The sequence below is a fragment of the Hemibagrus wyckioides genome, linkage group LG06, assembly GCF_019097595.1.
Source record: "Hemibagrus wyckioides isolate EC202008001 linkage group LG06, SWU_Hwy_1.0, whole genome shotgun sequence".
NCBI classification, from domain to species: Eukaryota; Metazoa; Chordata; class Actinopteri; order Siluriformes; family Bagridae; genus Hemibagrus; species Hemibagrus wyckioides.
This window is the reverse complement of record NC_080715.1, coordinates 12,815,143-12,830,970: the sequence shown is the minus strand read 5'-3', so window position 1 is coordinate 12,830,970 and position 15,828 is coordinate 12,815,143. Positions and strand designations below refer to the sequence as shown.

At 38.5% G+C, this 15,828-nt stretch overlaps 2 protein-coding genes across 10 annotated transcripts in view; one reads left to right on the top strand and one right to left on the bottom strand.

Annotated features, from left to right (window-relative positions):
- Positions 1 to 1,361: 1,361 nt before the first annotated feature.
- Positions 1,362 to 7,632, bottom strand: zgc:172182 (coiled-coil domain-containing protein 89). Its single transcript, XM_058392940.1, has 7 exons — positions 7,328 to 7,632; positions 4,771 to 5,243; positions 4,511 to 4,641; positions 4,309 to 4,433; positions 3,640 to 3,716; positions 3,425 to 3,524; positions 1,362 to 3,292 (listed from the first exon to the last, which is right to left on the bottom strand). Exons 1-7 carry the CDS (start codon positions 7,382 to 7,384, stop codon positions 3,206 to 3,208), a joined length of 1,050 nt encoding a protein of 349 aa, XP_058248923.1. The 5' UTR covers positions 7,385 to 7,632; the 3' UTR covers positions 1,362 to 3,205.
- Positions 7,633 to 9,050: 1,418 nt separating this feature from the next.
- The window catches only part of lrp2a (low density lipoprotein receptor-related protein 2a), a 64,615-nt gene continuing 57,837 nt past the window's right edge, over positions 9,051 to 15,828 (top strand). For all 9 annotated transcript variants that reach the window (XM_058392430.1, XM_058392426.1, XM_058392428.1 and 6 more), the window contains exon 1: positions 9,051 to 9,208. In XM_058392430.1, coding sequence (XP_058248413.1) covers positions 9,139 to 9,208 — 70 coding nt within the window. In that variant the 5' untranslated portion in view covers positions 9,051 to 9,138. The remainder of the gene's footprint in view (positions 9,209 to 15,828) is intronic.

Sequence of the window (15,828 nt, the reverse complement as noted above, 5' to 3'; positions counted from 1 at the left end):
GACTTGTGACCTGTGTGCAGGCATGATGCAAGTAGTTGCATGTCTTGGGCAAACTGTGGAGCCAACCAAACCCTGATGCACCAGGAGACCAAGCTGTATGCTCTGATCCCTTCAGGGTACAGACATGAATAGCTGACACTATGGAATGCACCTTCCTGAATCACGCAAGCCAAAAATCCCTAAGAAAGGAGGGACATTATTTTTGTCAAATTCCAGAGATGAATCCTGAGACGTTGCTTTGGGAAGGTTGCATTTGTAATTGTAGACAAGATTTTACCGTGAAAAGTAAGAAGACCATGTTGACATGCTAGAAATTATAGACTCAGTGCTCAGTGTAAAGCAAATGAATCATACACAGCCCAGCCCTTTAACACCAGGAAACTTACTCTGAAGTCAAGTACAGACATGAACCCATTCTGTGTTCTTGCACTCATAGGGTATTATACACGTTTTATTGTCTATCAGAGAATTTTATGCACTTTTTCCACCATACCTTTTTTTCTTACTGAATATTTGTTTCTCTGGTAACCATCTCAAATTCAAGGTTTATCTGTCACAACCATATACAGTTAGTACATGTAGTAAAATGCTTTTTTGCTGTCCATGTCATAAAAGTTGAATAAAATAGAGTTACAATAGAATAGAAAGAGAATAGAAAGAGAATGACCTGTTACAAATATGTAGAAAATATAAAACAAATATATGAATATGAATCTGTGGCAGAACAATATGACTATTATAAATGAAGTGCAATTGTGTGCAGTTTAGTGCAATTATGAGTAATAATCACTGTGCAGAAAAGTCCAGAAAAGGGCAGTCAACCTGGTGGGAAGAAGCTCATCTGTTTGTGCATGCTTTAATAACAAGGAATCTGCTACATTTATATTATCAGTCATATTTGCCTTATAATTGTGTTAATACTCAGGTATATACCATGGTAGGTATTGAAGTACAGAGAACAGACACATGTGTTAGAATGTACTGGAAGCTCCTTCTTTGACAGCATCACATCATACAGGAGAGATAGTTATGAAGATCTCAGAATTTCTGTGCAATATTATAAACAAATATTTTATATTTTATATTTTTTCTATAATTATACGATCCAAGACAACCAGACTTCATACTTCATACTGATAATACATGTATTGACAAATGGCCCGGAATAAACACAGCTCAGATATAAGATGCATACCAATGTACCAAATCATATCAAGGCACTTATAGCTTAAGGAATCCAGAACTTTCTATTATTTTTGAGTTTTTTTTTCTTTTATTGTTCTCAGTTTCCAGTTAATAAAGCACATACACACTCTAATAAACATAATCTATTATACTATTCTATTATCTATAATATGCTGTTATACCAGAATCAGCAGATCTAAACTAAGCATCAAAAACAGAAGAAATACAGTCATGCCATATACATCATCAATTTTAAAAAAGCCATTTCTAATTCCAACGTCAAGGCAATCTGGGCCATTCTTAGGATTTTTGAAGCACAGATGGCCACAGAGGTGAGGTGGAGTTGATGGCTTTAGAGTAACCAGTGAGAGGTCAAAGAAGTAAAGGGCAGGATGGAAAGTCACTCATGCTGCAGAGACAAACCTGCCTGAACTTGAGGCAATATATTCAACAGTAACAACTGCTGCACACCTATGTGCCTAAGATAGTGCATGCTTACAGACCTTGCTGGTGGCTTTTCAACACATTGTTGGAATACTGAGAAAACACTTTGATGGCGGTCTGGTAGTAAATAACTGAGATGCAGGTGTGCCAGTCAGTAACATAGTCAAAAGGTAGTCAAAAATGATGATAGCATAGTAAGTGGTATGGTGACATACAGTAAGACAGATGCAGTGCTTACTAAAAAAAATAATGACAGACACAAATATTTTCTCTCTTTTTTTGCTCTTTTTCTTCTGACATTTAACAATATTATTTCTGTTCAGGTCATAAAAAGTCTGGGGTAATAAAAAAAAGTACATTCATGTAGACTCTTTATGTATATAAACAACATGAAGGCAATATAGTATTTATTAGGTTGCTAAGCATAATTTCGATTGCTGTGAATGCATCCAGATGTTCCACACAATAAAACTAACTTTCAGGCAAAATGACCACCGTGCGGTTCTCTGTAATTTGAGTTACCTGCCTAGGTATTAGACTGGAAATTAACCTGAAATTACTGAGCTGGTCTACAGTCTTTAAACAATGGATTTTCCATACAGCCGGAAAATACTGTGATCATCTGTTTTAACATGCTCACTTGTTTCTGTTAAACATACCTGACCACAGGCTGACATAAGTAGGTCTGTATTCCCGGAACAATGTAATTATCATAAATTTGATTAGTGTAATATTACTGTAACTAGTGTATGTAAAAAATAAAATAAAATAAAAGTAGCTAATGTTGCACTGTTTTCCAAAGCATCACTATAAGATTTTAACATATTTATGCAATTCAACAGGTAGCAACTCCAACATTCCTGGTTTGATCCTGAGCTCAGATTACTGCGTTCTATCTATTTCACATGTCCTGTCCATGTCTGCATGAGTTTTGTCTGGGATCTTGGGTTTCCTCCTTCCCATCTCCTAACAAACATGGCAGTAGGTGGAATTTCTACTCCAAATTGCCCTTAGGTGTAAAAGAGTGTAAAAGAGAATGTGTGTGTGTGTGTATGTATATGTGTGTGTGAATTCCTGCCTTGTGCCCAGTGATTCAGCGACAGGTTTCAGATCCACCCTGACCCTGACCAGTTACCAAAAATTAAGTAATTAATTCATTCATTTTATTTACTTCAATCCAATCAAGTCCACATCTAAAAAAACAATTTATTGTATTAATAAAGTATGCTACCTTATCTCCTTGTATGTTCAACTAAACTCAGTCTTTTCTAACTTTTCATGGCAAATTGATGTTAGGATTTTTATTTGGTAAATTTAATTTATTATTTGGTGGCTTATACACACATACCGTTTTATCTAAACTGTTAATTAAATACATAACTGTCGGACAAGCAGCAAGCAGTGTAATTGCCCTCTAGTGGAGGTTAACGGTTAGTCCTCTTTCATCGGGACTCGTCAATGTAATACTGCTTTTACAGACATCACCCTCTTTTAACGCCCTTCTCTCTCTCTCTCTCTCTCTCTCTCTTTAACACACACACACACACACACACACACACAGATCTGGAGAGAGGCCTCAGATGCCCAGGTGGCGAAGTTTGGCATTTAACTCCTTTTCCTGTTCCAGTAGGTCACTGCTGTACTTTTTATATGCCTCAAACTCCTGAAAAACAAACAAACAAACAGACGACATGTAACTACACTTGTACAATATTGTGCCAGAGAATATTTTTCCCTTTCGACACATCAAGAGATAAAACTTTTCACAGTTTTCCACTGTCGTGAAAGTACAGACCTTCTTCAGATCTGTGTACGTCTGCTCTGCTTTGTGGAGAGCATGCTGAAGCTGCTTTACTCTCAGCTCTGCATTCACTGCAGCAGCTTCTTTTTCAAACCTGAAAAGAGCAAAACACTATACAGATTACAGGTTACACGTTTATTATTAAGACATGACTGCAGTACTTGTACTGAAACATGACTGAATGAAAGGATTATGTGTTGAATTCATACCTGTCCTCTGCTTCCTGTCTAGCATTTTCTGCCATTTCCTTCTTCTTTTCTAACTCCTGAATTTCCTCTTGTTTATCCTGTAATTTAGTGTAACCAAATTTAACAACACTTAAAATTAACATTAAGTTTATCTGAAGTTTATCTCTATCAAGAGACTTCAACAGGTTTTTTTTTTTAATCATTCTTGCAATTTAAAGAGCACAAAAGATAAAACCATGAAAGAAATTCAACCATACAAACAAAATTAACAAATAAAAACAAAACATCCGATCAAAAGCCATTATTATTATTATTATTATTATTGTTGTTGTTGTTGTTGTTGTACACATCAATAAAAATTAAATAATAAACCAAAAAATTTAATTACAAATCTGGGGGAAAATACTATAAAGCCTTAAAACATAAATTGTTGGTACATCTGCAGTACTGACAGGTTGTTGCTGATTGGTTCATCTACATGTCAATCAAGTCAAAATTTTAAAACCATTTTTCATAGGCTGAATAGACTTCATATTGGGAACTATACTACCATACAATTATGTTACACCCTGTTTTTACATTTACTGCTATTATAGTAACATAGATTATCTCAAAACATGGCACATTTTTATTTTAATTTTTGTGTTTTGTTTTTATTTTTATATAATCCATTAATGTTCATCATACGACCTGTATAATTTTCCCTCTTTGCATGGACAGTTCCAGGAGTTTTTCCTTCTCCTTTGTAAGTGCTTCTATCCTCTCTTCTGCCAATCTTTCTCTTTCCTGGTTTTGCTTAAGTTTTGAAACCACATCTGAAAAACAGAAACAGAATTGAAAACTAAGAAAAGGCAAAACTAGAAAATACAAACTGAACAAAAGGCGGCTCTACCTGCATGCATGACCAGTGCATTCTTTAGCTCTTTCTGAATGCTGTGCAGTTTATCATGCAAAGACTCCTCTTTCTCCTGATGGAGATCTGTCAGTTCCTTCAATTTCATCTGGGAAACTGTTGCTTTGTCACTGTTTATAAAAAATGATTAGAAAAATAGTGAAAATATTTGTAAAAAAATTCTTATTTGAAAGGTGCTTTACATGACACCCCAAATGATAATTTTTTCTTGAAGTAATATCTGGGATTGATTTGCTTACTGGTATTCTTTTTCTGATTGTCTGTGTTTTTTATTGAGGTCACTCAACTCTTGGCTGAGTTTGTAAATGGTCTCCTCTTTCTCCTGCAGTTCTTTACTGAACAACTTTTCATTCTCCTCTCGTAGGCTCTGGTTCTCCTTCATCAGCTTAACATTCTTCTGCTTGTATTCATCTTTGAAGTTGATCAGCTCATTGTGATTGGCAGCAAGGTCCATGAACCTCTGCTCCTGCTGCTCTGATTTCTCCCGTTCATTCTGCAGTTCTTTCTGCATGTTGTCTCGCAGGTTCTCCAGCTCGGTGTTGACCCGTTCTAGAGCTTGACAGCGAAGCAGCATCTCATCAGCCCGCTGCTTCAGCATGCAGATCAAGCTGGATTGTTCCTCTAGTCTGGAGCGCAGCATCCCTGCCTCAGTCCGCTCCTCATGCGACAGTCCCCTCAGCTTCTCTAGTGCTTGGTGGACATCATCCATGTCCTTAGATGTGGAATTTCATCAGAATAGTAAAAATTTGTCTTTTAAATAAAACATTTACCAATAGATTGATATATGAATATACTGCATATAAAGATGCTTATTTCAAAAAACAGCCTCGAAATCCCAGCTGCACTGGGCCTTGTTTTTGAATGTATTGTCAATGAGGGCTGTGCTGTTTTCACATTTCAGCTATAGCACTTTTCTCATGGAGGGGTGATTTTATTCATTATTATTATTTTTTATAGAGGTGTCAAGAATTCAGACATCAAAACATGACAGATTTTCCCAAACCACCACAGCTTTTTATTTGGTGTTTTGTTTTCATATTTATATCACCCTTTAACATTCACTTCATTTACATTTATGGCATTTGGCATTCAGGCACCCTTATCCAGAGCAATTTACATTTTATCTTATTTTATACAAGTGAGCAACTGATGGTTAAGGGCCTTGCTCAGGGGCCCAACAGTGGCAACTTGGTGGACCTGGGATTTGAGCTCACAACCTTCCGATCATTAGCTCAACACCTTAACCACTAAGCTACCTCATCCCTATTATAGGACTTGCCTGTATAATTTTCCCTCTTTACATGGATATTTCCAGTAATAGTAACCTAAATAGTAACTAGTAACCTTTGCAAGGTTTCTATCCTCTCAGTTTCTGATTTTAAAATCCCACAATTTATATTCTCACTATATACACTCCATATACTCAGTGTCACCCAGACACCACAACGCAGGAAAATAAAGATTTAATTTTCACAGAAGAAAGCTCAGAGAATGTTTTAATTTTATGAGGCACGTTCTAGATTTGTTGTATTTGTGAGTGTTTGCAAATCTTTTACAGTCTATAAACCTTTCTCTATATAATGTCAATTACTATAGACTAGGTTTAACTATAGAATAGTTTTGCTAAACAAATCCAAAAATAATAGAAAATAAAGAATGTTTGTTATTGCTAGAAGAATTTGTAGTCAAGCTGAGAAAGAAAGACATACACTATATTGCCAAAGGTTTTGGGACACCCCTCCGAATCATTGAATTCAGCTGTTGTTTTTCAGGTGTTGGACTCAGCCCCTTAGTTCCAGTGAAATTAACTCTTAATGCTTCAGCATACCAAGACATTTTGGACAATTTCATGCTCCCAACATTGTGGGAACAGTTCCTGTTCCAACATGACTGCACACCATTGCACAAAGCAAGGTCCATAAAGACATGGATGAGCGAGTTTGGTGTGGAGGAACTTGACTGGCCTGCACGGAGTCCTGACCTCAACCTGATAGAACACCTTTGGGATGAATTAGAGTGGAGACTGTGAGCCAGGCCAAAACTGGGACGTCTGCCTTTACATGTACATGAATTTAATATGGAGTTGGCCAACCCTTTGCAGCTATAACAGCTTCAAATCTTCTGGGAAGGCTGTCCACAAGGTGTAGGAGTGTGTTTTTAGGAATTTTTGACCATTCCTCTAGAAGCGCATTTGTGAGGTCAGGCACTTATGCTGGACGAGAAGATCAGTCTCCACTCTAATTCATCACAAAGATGTTCTATCAGGTTGAGGTCAGGACTCTGTGAAGTTCCTCCACACCAAACTCACTCATCCATGTCTTTATGGACCTTGCTTTGTGCACTGGTGAGCAGTCATGTTGGAACAGGAAGGGGTCATCCCCAAACTGTTCCCACAAAGTTGGGAGCATGAAATTGTCTAAAATGTCTTGGTATGCTGAAGCATTAAGAGTTCCTTTCACTGGAACTAAGGGGCCAAGCCGAACCCCTGAAAAACAACACCTGAATTCAATGATTCGGAGGAATGTCCCAAAACTTTTGACAATATAGCGTATGACATACTGACATATGACAGATTGCATGTAACTTGGACAAATGTCTTAAACAGTGAAAGAGAGTGAAAAATCTTTGCTGTAAATAAAATATAAAAAGACAGAGATCACGTTTAAACAAATTCAGCTGGTTAAATTTTCTAACTACATCACACTTTTAATTGGTGGTCATTACTTCAGTATGACGTCACTTGTGTTATTGTAAAGTCTCTTGTTATCAGTAGGAATGAAGATGAGGCCATGTTACCTGTTCGGTGTCTAAAATGATCGGCTTGATGTCTTTCTGGTTTCTCTGAGATGTCATATCTTGGTGGAAAAACAAAACAAACAAATAGATCACTAGTTTATTTAATCAGTTACCATGTAGTGACTAAACCGTCTCGGCGACTCTCTGTGGTCGGCAGTGGTGACGGAGATTTCGGGTTTATCGCTGCTGCCATGGTAACGCGTCCACGTTGCTGCTGTGCACGCGCATGCTGGACTGTGCGCGCAATGAAAACGCTGATTTTTAACAAAGAAAAACATAAAGAAACAAAGAAAGGGAAAAAATAAAAATAGAGGTACGCACAGATGAAAATGTGAGAAAGAAACAATAATCGCACCGCTTTCTACCATTGCACAACTTCTAAAATTCGTCGATTTTTATTTAGGCCACTAGATGGAGCCACTGCTCTAACTCACATTGAATAATACAAGCAATGTTCTAAAGTATTAACAACCTAGGGGCCAACAATTATTCAAATGAGATTAAAAATGCGCTTTAAAGCTTTTTTTTTTTAGCGGAAAAGGATCCATTAAATAAATAAATAAATAATCAGATGGACTCCCTCCCCCTCCTCGGCAAAGATTTGCTACATGAACACAATCCAACTATATTAGTGTCATTGTTCAGATATATACAATGAGATTCTGGCTATTCACTGGAGCCATTCAACTTAATATTCCTGAACTTTATACCATGTCCTTGACGACATTATGTCAAGGATCACATTTATAGGATATTTTTTGTCCCATCACATTCAAGTGACTGGGCAAAAAAGCTAATAATATGCTATTATTAATTTAATAACACGCAACACAGCTTTTATAAGGTTTGTTTGCAATTAAAACAAACAAACAAACAAACAAACAAACAAACCTATTTGGAAATCACTGGTTTAAGTTATTCTTGTATTCTCATGCAGCAGGTTTAGATTTTGACTGTCTAAACTAATAAAAAAAAAAAAGTAAAATGCATTTTAATAAAACATATACAGTAAGTTGCAGGTCACCATACATTACCCACATATTCTTTCTGTGAATAATTTTTTAGACACACACATTGCCATGTACAGTGATATACATGTAGATTTTTACACAGATATCAATTTGTATGACTTTCACATTCTTTCTTCATATATCCCATCCTGTCAGAGTGTAGGGTCAGCCATGATGCAGCACCCCCGGAGCAGGGTGGGTTGAGGGCCTGGCTCAAAGGCCCAACGGTGGCAGCTTGGCGGTGCTGGGGCTTGAACATACATTTACGCCACATGTGGCTCACACAGACATTTTTTTAATGTTGTCAGTAATTATTCAGCACATATTGTATCTTACATAGCCTCATACAGAAGTTACACTGTAAATTGCATCGCCATTCATCTTCTAACACTTACCAACGTCTTTCAAACTTACAGTCATGAACCTGTGCCAGAATGAGGACGCTGTGGTTAACTGCTGACAGAGATGCAGGCATCCAAACAGATAAGTAACAGGCTTGACAAACATAGAGAGAGAGAGAGAAAGAGCACTGGCGCAGTACATGACCTGTAGGCCTTGTTGTAAGGGATTTGGCCCGGTGAGAGGAAGTGTGTACGTGTGCGTGTTGCGTGCGTGCGTCCGTCCGTGTTTGTGTGTGTGTGTGTGCGCGCGCGCTAGGGGGTGGGGGTCGTGTCCAAGCTTTTAGTTCACGCCCTTTTTCATCAGCCCAAGACGAGTGAGTGAGAGGCGCGCGCAGCATCACCTCAGTCCGCGGAGCTCCGTGTGCTTGGCTTGACGAGGAGCAGGCGCGCGCGCATCACCATGCACCGAGCACTGCTGCTCCAAACTGCAATTCTGTTCACTTTATACTTCCTACAGTGCAGCTGTCAGGGTGAGTTGGTGCATTTACCCTTCCTCCTGTCTCAACATTTCGGTTTACTGCATAGTGTTAAGAGGGATCTCCAAAAACAGAAAGTCTAGCCTGATTACTTGAGCTGTTTAAAAGTGATTGTCATCCTGAGCGCCACGACACCGCAACGCAGATCTCTATTCTTCTACAGAGATCTTGTGAAAGTCTGGTGTTTCTGGCAAAACTATGGGACTTTTCTGGGGGGAATTAAAATGTGCGGATATTCTGTTGTCAAAACGTTAGACACAACACAATGTTTTAGAGACATACCCTTATTATAATTATTTTGTTTTTCAGAGCCAATACCTAGTTTATATCACATTTGGGCTTTTAATACTTTATACGTTTTAAGAAATAGCAAGGTTATTCTGGGAATAAAATGATAATTTAAAATGTCGGATTATATACATATTATTTCACCAGGAAAAGGCCAGAAGTCGCAATAATAACAGACCATGCGATTTATTATTATGCAACTGGAAAGTAATCAATGCAGGATACAACGTTAAAAGTCTGAGAGATTATTGCACTTGCTTGTACAGGACCGTTATGTCGCCTGATTACACCATTACAATCCCGGAGCTGCTAAACATGGCTAATGAGGTCATACAGAGGCGTAGCGTTTAAGACACGTAAACTGCGGCGCGTAAATTTCTGTCATACTGCATGTCCTCACTACAAAGAAAACGTGTCGGTTTTGTTGCCTTTCAAGCAAACTGCTAGTTATTTAACATTTCCCTTTAATAACGTATTTTGTAAAAAAAATAAATAAATAAAACACAGTCCTTAAATGTCTCGCGCACAAAGCCACCTCGCCTCGCGCTCCTCTAAAGTTCTCGAGAACTTTTGCCTATGCTTTGCCGTTGCTAGGTAACAGAGGAGAGCATGTGACTGACTACCAGACACAAAGCTGATTCAATCCGCCCTGGTTAATTTTAAATAACCAGATAACTAACTTGTTTGACTTGTGTATACAGGACTGTGAAGGCTGTTTTGCTGTTTTAGGGTTTATTATTGACATGAGCCCCTAAACACTGCAGTGTAACGTGTTGCTAAAACTCGCCGAGGCTCTCTCACACTGTAATCTACTTTGTTTTTGCTTAGCTCTCAGTGTGCCTAAGCTCCTTAGTGTGCATCAGGCTGCTAATTACTGCTGTAGATGTTGCTTAAAAGTGATCATAGAACCTGTGTACCCGAACATACAGCATATCTTGAACCTGGCAAGCCTATAATTTACAATAAATTACTATAAACTCATTCGATTATTTACACGATCTAGTATTTCATCATGACTTCCCCCAGCCCTGTCCTTTTTAGTGTTTTTCCTGTCCATAACACACCCGACTAAACAAATCAGCTAATTAAAAGACTGAAATGGGTGCATTAGAATTAGAAAAACTATGCAAAATATGTAAGTAAGATGAAAACAAAATTGAACACAATTTGTCACCTGGCACTGGATACTTAGCTTTAACATATTGTCAGGGGGCTTATTCTTTTGAGCCCCTAGACAAATTTGACCTTGAAAGCAAGTCTCCCTTCACTAACTCTTGGATTCCTGCTGTCACATTCACTTCAGGAAATGCAGGTTGATACAATTTGAAACAAACATGAACCTGTGTTATTGTGTTTGCCTCAAACTTAAACTTGCAACCATGCTTGATCTCCTCAGAAATGTGAGCCAGGAATGGGCTTTCTTAATCCAGCTTTATTCACCATGTGTTTGAGAGGAAATGACCAAAAAGGACTCAATGGAGAATGTCAGGATGCATTCTCTAGCACACTGGGCACATACTGTAGGTTCCCTTTTTCAGACCTAGTTTCTGCCATGGGATAAAGGTGACAGTACTGGATTGATCATTGATATTAATGAGTTATCTGTCACTGGCTGGATGTGCATGGGTTTTCAGGTGTTTTAAAGGTGCCATTGTTGGCACATTTGCCTGAGTCACATGCACTTAAGACGTTATTTAGTGACGATAAGTGACTGTTTTATGTAAAGGCAGCGTGTTGCTTATAATTTACTGTTATGGTTAGTTGAACATTCATGAAAAACATGATGATGGAGGCATTTTGTAACTGGGATTGCTTTTTGTACTTGTGAATGTGTTGAATATGTAAGCTATTAATAGTTCAACTTAATATTCTTAGCTATGCTTTTTTTGCACTTGTATGCATTTTTTCTGCGCATTAAAGACCTGGGAAATCTGGGTAGTTAGTCTTTGCTACTTGATCTGGACTGTTGGTTCACTATGACCCACTACCCAATTTTCATAACCAGGCACATGAAACACAGTTGTCTTAAATTTTGTCTAAAAACTTTAATAGAGTAAAAGCTTGCTGATATTTGACTTCACTGTGCATCATTTTCGACAGTGCATATTCTGTATAAATTCTGTATTTTAGAAGAATGTAATTCTATGTGTATGAGGGCTGCTATATTAGAAATATGAAAAAACTAAACTAATAAACTTCATAATTCACAGTAACAACAGCTACTTATGCCCCAACTATAAACAGTACATCCAACTGCAATATTAATACCAAATATATTTATTTACTTTAGTTGTTATTAAGTAAAGATTTTAACATTTGTTTCTATATTATAATAGTAGTAGTAGTTTGCAGGTCACTGTTAGAAGTGAATGTCATCCCAGTGTGTCCATGGGTGGTTGGCAAAATAGCCATTCATTCAGGGTTTAAGAAGAGCTTGACATTATAAATCATTTTAAGTATAAGTTGACATTAGAAAACTTTCATATGAATTTAAAAAGTAATTTTAGATGGTTCACTTGCTGATTAATCAGTGTCAATGTGTTAATGTGTTATTTATTTAAGGCAACAATACAATTCACCATTTAATAAATTCTTTGCTAAAATTTAAAAAAATTGGCAGTGCTGAACAGAATGACTTAATAGGCAGCTTCACTGGTCAACATTGCTCCTCTTTGCGTTCCGTTTATGCCAAAGCTCTTCTGTGTACCGCTGGGTCTTTTCAGTGTAGCTGCGAGAGCCAAAGTCAGTTGTTAAGCAATTGACTTCATTCGCTCACATACATTTCCATATGAAACGGGCAACAGCCCTCTGCTCTGACAGCAAAGGCTGGCCCAGGCACTTGGTGCTACCCGTCTTCCCCCCACCACGTTAACCCAGCCTCCTGCGACGCACCAAAACAAGGCGGCTTTGACGAAAGTGGCAGAACCTCTCCCATGGCCTCCACGAGCCTAGAAAGAGATGTTGTGGCTGGCAAGTGCCTTTTTTAAGGGAGGAGGGGCATAAAGATGGGCCAAGGGGGTCTCTATCTGTCTTTCTTTTTGCAGGAAGCTCTACTGTATTCCTCCATTTCACTATCCATCTCTGTGGGCTCCTTTAGTGTACTGACACTTTTGGTTATGGGGCTACAGGCCAGCCAGCCGGCCTATTGTGCTATTGTTATCACCCAGTGGGGTCTAAGCCTTTGGGAGGCTTCATTCTAATGAAAATTCCTCTGCTGCTGCCCTTTGTGGACTGGTGGTAGGGTGTCCCCCTTATCTTTCCCCTCAGATAATGTTGGGGATTCTCGCCTGCTGTGGGTTTAAGTTGGCTAATTAGAAAAGACATGGTCCGAAAGAAGGAAGAGGGGAGCAAAAAAAGAGAAAACACTAAACCAACAAAACAGTCTGAGCAAAGGCATTAATGAAGGAAGAAAAAAAAGCATATAGCCCTTCAACGGGACAAATTCATTTGCATAATACAAGCCCCTCTCCACACATTGACCAGGGAGACAATCATGTTGCTGTTCTCTCTTATTGTTGCCATTCACAATAAGGGACAGTTCCATTTTTAATCCTAAATTAAGACATTGGAATAAAATCCCCCTTGGGCCCTCTAGAGAAATTACTAGAATGACTGTTAAGTAAAGGATTCGTTTTCCTGAACAGTTCTACACAGGATATTGCTGTTTAAAAAGCACATTACACTTTGCATGTCACCTTTCCCAGCACTGATACTGTCAGAAAACACTGGCGTTATTTTAAAGGCAGCAGCAGATACATTTCTGTCTTGGCAAAGTGAGACTGAAGCTGTTAACCTAATGTATAGATGCTGAGTTTAGACATAATCCTATAATTGCTGGTTAAGGTCAGGGAAACCTCGGCTGGGATTGGAATCGAATGTTTGAAATAGTTAGATGACTGAGACTAATACTTTATATCAGGAATACACTGGATTTTCTCCAGGGCATTATCTATGAGTAAAATGTAAAACATCTCTCGCAACCTTTTTCTTCAGTCTCATTCGGTGTAAAGGCTCATATTCCACCACTGCCGGCAAGATGATTAACTGCAGTTGTGTGACTTGTGTCAGTGAGCTTGTCCTGCTCTGCCAATGCCGTGTGTGCCAGTTGTCTACCTGTGTGTTATAGACGCTGCCGAAACCTCCGGGATCGTGTCCTCTGAACAAAGCCTGCCTTTGAGTGAGCGGAGGAGCAATTTTATCATTAGTAAACTGAGCAGGAAAAAGGCTGGCTTCCCAATTGGCTGCTGGAGGAGTTAATTGGAAATCCATTTGGCTGGCACGCTTTAAGAGTTCTGGGTTTACTGCAGCCTTGTTAATGCAAGTCAGGACCTCTAGATATAAGAACAACTTACAACTTGAGGTGGTCTGAGTACTGTGGTAGAATAGTACCTGTCTTTATGAAAAGGAGTTGATAAACCTCTCAGTTATGTGAGACAGACGTGACATGTAGAGTTGGTGCACAATCGCCAGGGGTAGTTTTGTAACGTGCTTTGTACTTAGGCAGATTACATAATTTCTTTCCTTTAGCAAAGCATTATGGTTTTGTTTATGTGCATATTACCTAATTAGTACATGTCCTTCTCCCATTTATCTGCAGAGAGCTGTATTACAACAAGGAAGCAGTAAGCTGTGTCAGCTGAATGGCTCGACTTTTGCAGGGGATTTTTCGGCTAAGTTGCCAGGAGGCTAAATGTCAAATGCTGACCTCACAGCGTAGCCTTTTTCTGAGTGTTGCTCTTTGGCCGCTCTTAACACACTCAAGCTTCTTGTGTTTTCTTACTTCAGTGAACAGCAGGTTTCAGTGTCATTATTTTCGAAATGTTTCAAAGTTTTTCCAGGCTTAACCAACATAACTGCTCACACAACAAGCTTGTTCATTTAGATGATGAAAAAAATGAATGCATGCTTATTAATTGTTTTGGGTCATCAATAAAATGACACTTCAGCATGACTTTAGGATTTGTTGCAGTTTCTGTACTGAAATTGAGCAGACTCTATGAGTTTGGGGGAGTCAGGGCAGAGAAGTTAGCCTTCTAAGTGTGATATCATCATACGTACAAACTAGCAGTCACACCACTGGTGAATAAAGTTTAAATAACTTTTAACCACTTGTAATTATTATTTATTTATTTACTTATTTATTTTGATGAAAGACTCTCTAATATGAAATCAGATACTATACAAGGAATAAAACACAACAGGACATGCTACTATAAGAAAACAACCAACGATGGAGTGGTACAATGTGGCCAGACCTGAGTGGAGCTACTGTTTTAAACCCAAAAGTATATAATTTCCCAATAACTTCATGTCCCAGAGTGCTTTGTTGCGCTTATATATATTGCCCTTTTTTGTTTGTTTATAGCTCCATTTAATGTTGTGGAACATCCCTGAGACAAGTTATTGTTTACGCTAGAACAGCAATACACAGTCCTCCCTTCATCAGCCTCTCCTTTCCCCCCCGTTAAAGTTAATAAGACAACAAATAAATGTTGCTTGTCACATTAACAAGAAACCTGAAAGCACAAAGTCCTCTATTCTCAAGACTTTCCCATGGCAGAAAACCTGCTGACACTCAAAACTTCTATAAACGTTAAATAATAGATTATGAGGATCATCTGGCATGCAAGTCCTGGTGAATGAGTTGTTACTATTAGAAACAGTAACATATTAGGATGAGAGCATTAATATAAACTTTTTGTCTGAATTACAGCAAATACTATTTGTATTGTAATTGTTTATAATCTATTGTATTGCCTGAACTGTGCTTTCATAGAAAATTATTCAATCTTGGCTATATGGAATGAACACTGGGTGATTTTATACATGAGACCAAAAGATTTCCCTTTCCCAGTATACAAACCTTTTTTAAACCATAAATTAATTACATTTCCTGACCAAAGACTGAAAGGGTATGTTTAAAGGTAGCTAGTGATAACACACATTCACACACAAGCCCCTGCCTTAACCCACCTTCCTTCAGCTTACATCTCCCTTCAGCTTTTGGAATTTGGGTGTAAGGGCTGTGGTACCACCCGGTACCACTATTTATCCCAATTATGTTCCTGACAAGGAACAGCATGCACCATTAATCAGGGTGTCAGTGAGAGACAATCAAAATCACGCAATGCGTTTTTCCAGCGGCTCTGATGGAGGCCTCCTCGGCTGAGCTATGCTGACCCAGTCGATATCTCGCAGAGCCCAGCAGGGAAGGTAGAAGGGTGGTACCTTATCTCTGGAGATGCCACTCACAGACAGAGATCAAAAGGAGGGATTGGAAAAAGAACAGTGAGGGCTGTAAGAGTGTCGGCTGTTTGGCTGGCACA

Coding starts and splice junctions, on each gene's coding strand:
- zgc:172182 (XM_058392940.1), bottom strand. CDS start 7,384: ATGACATCTCAGAGAAACCAGAAAGACATCAAGCCGATCATTTTAGAC. Junction 5,244..7,327: donor TCATTTTAGACACCGAACAG/GTAACATGGCCT, acceptor TCCACATCTAAG/GACATGGATGATGTCCACCA. Junction 4,434..4,510: donor TGCACTGGTCATGCATGCAG/GTAGAGCCGCCT, acceptor TCTGTTTTTCAG/ATGTGGTTTCAAAACTTAAG.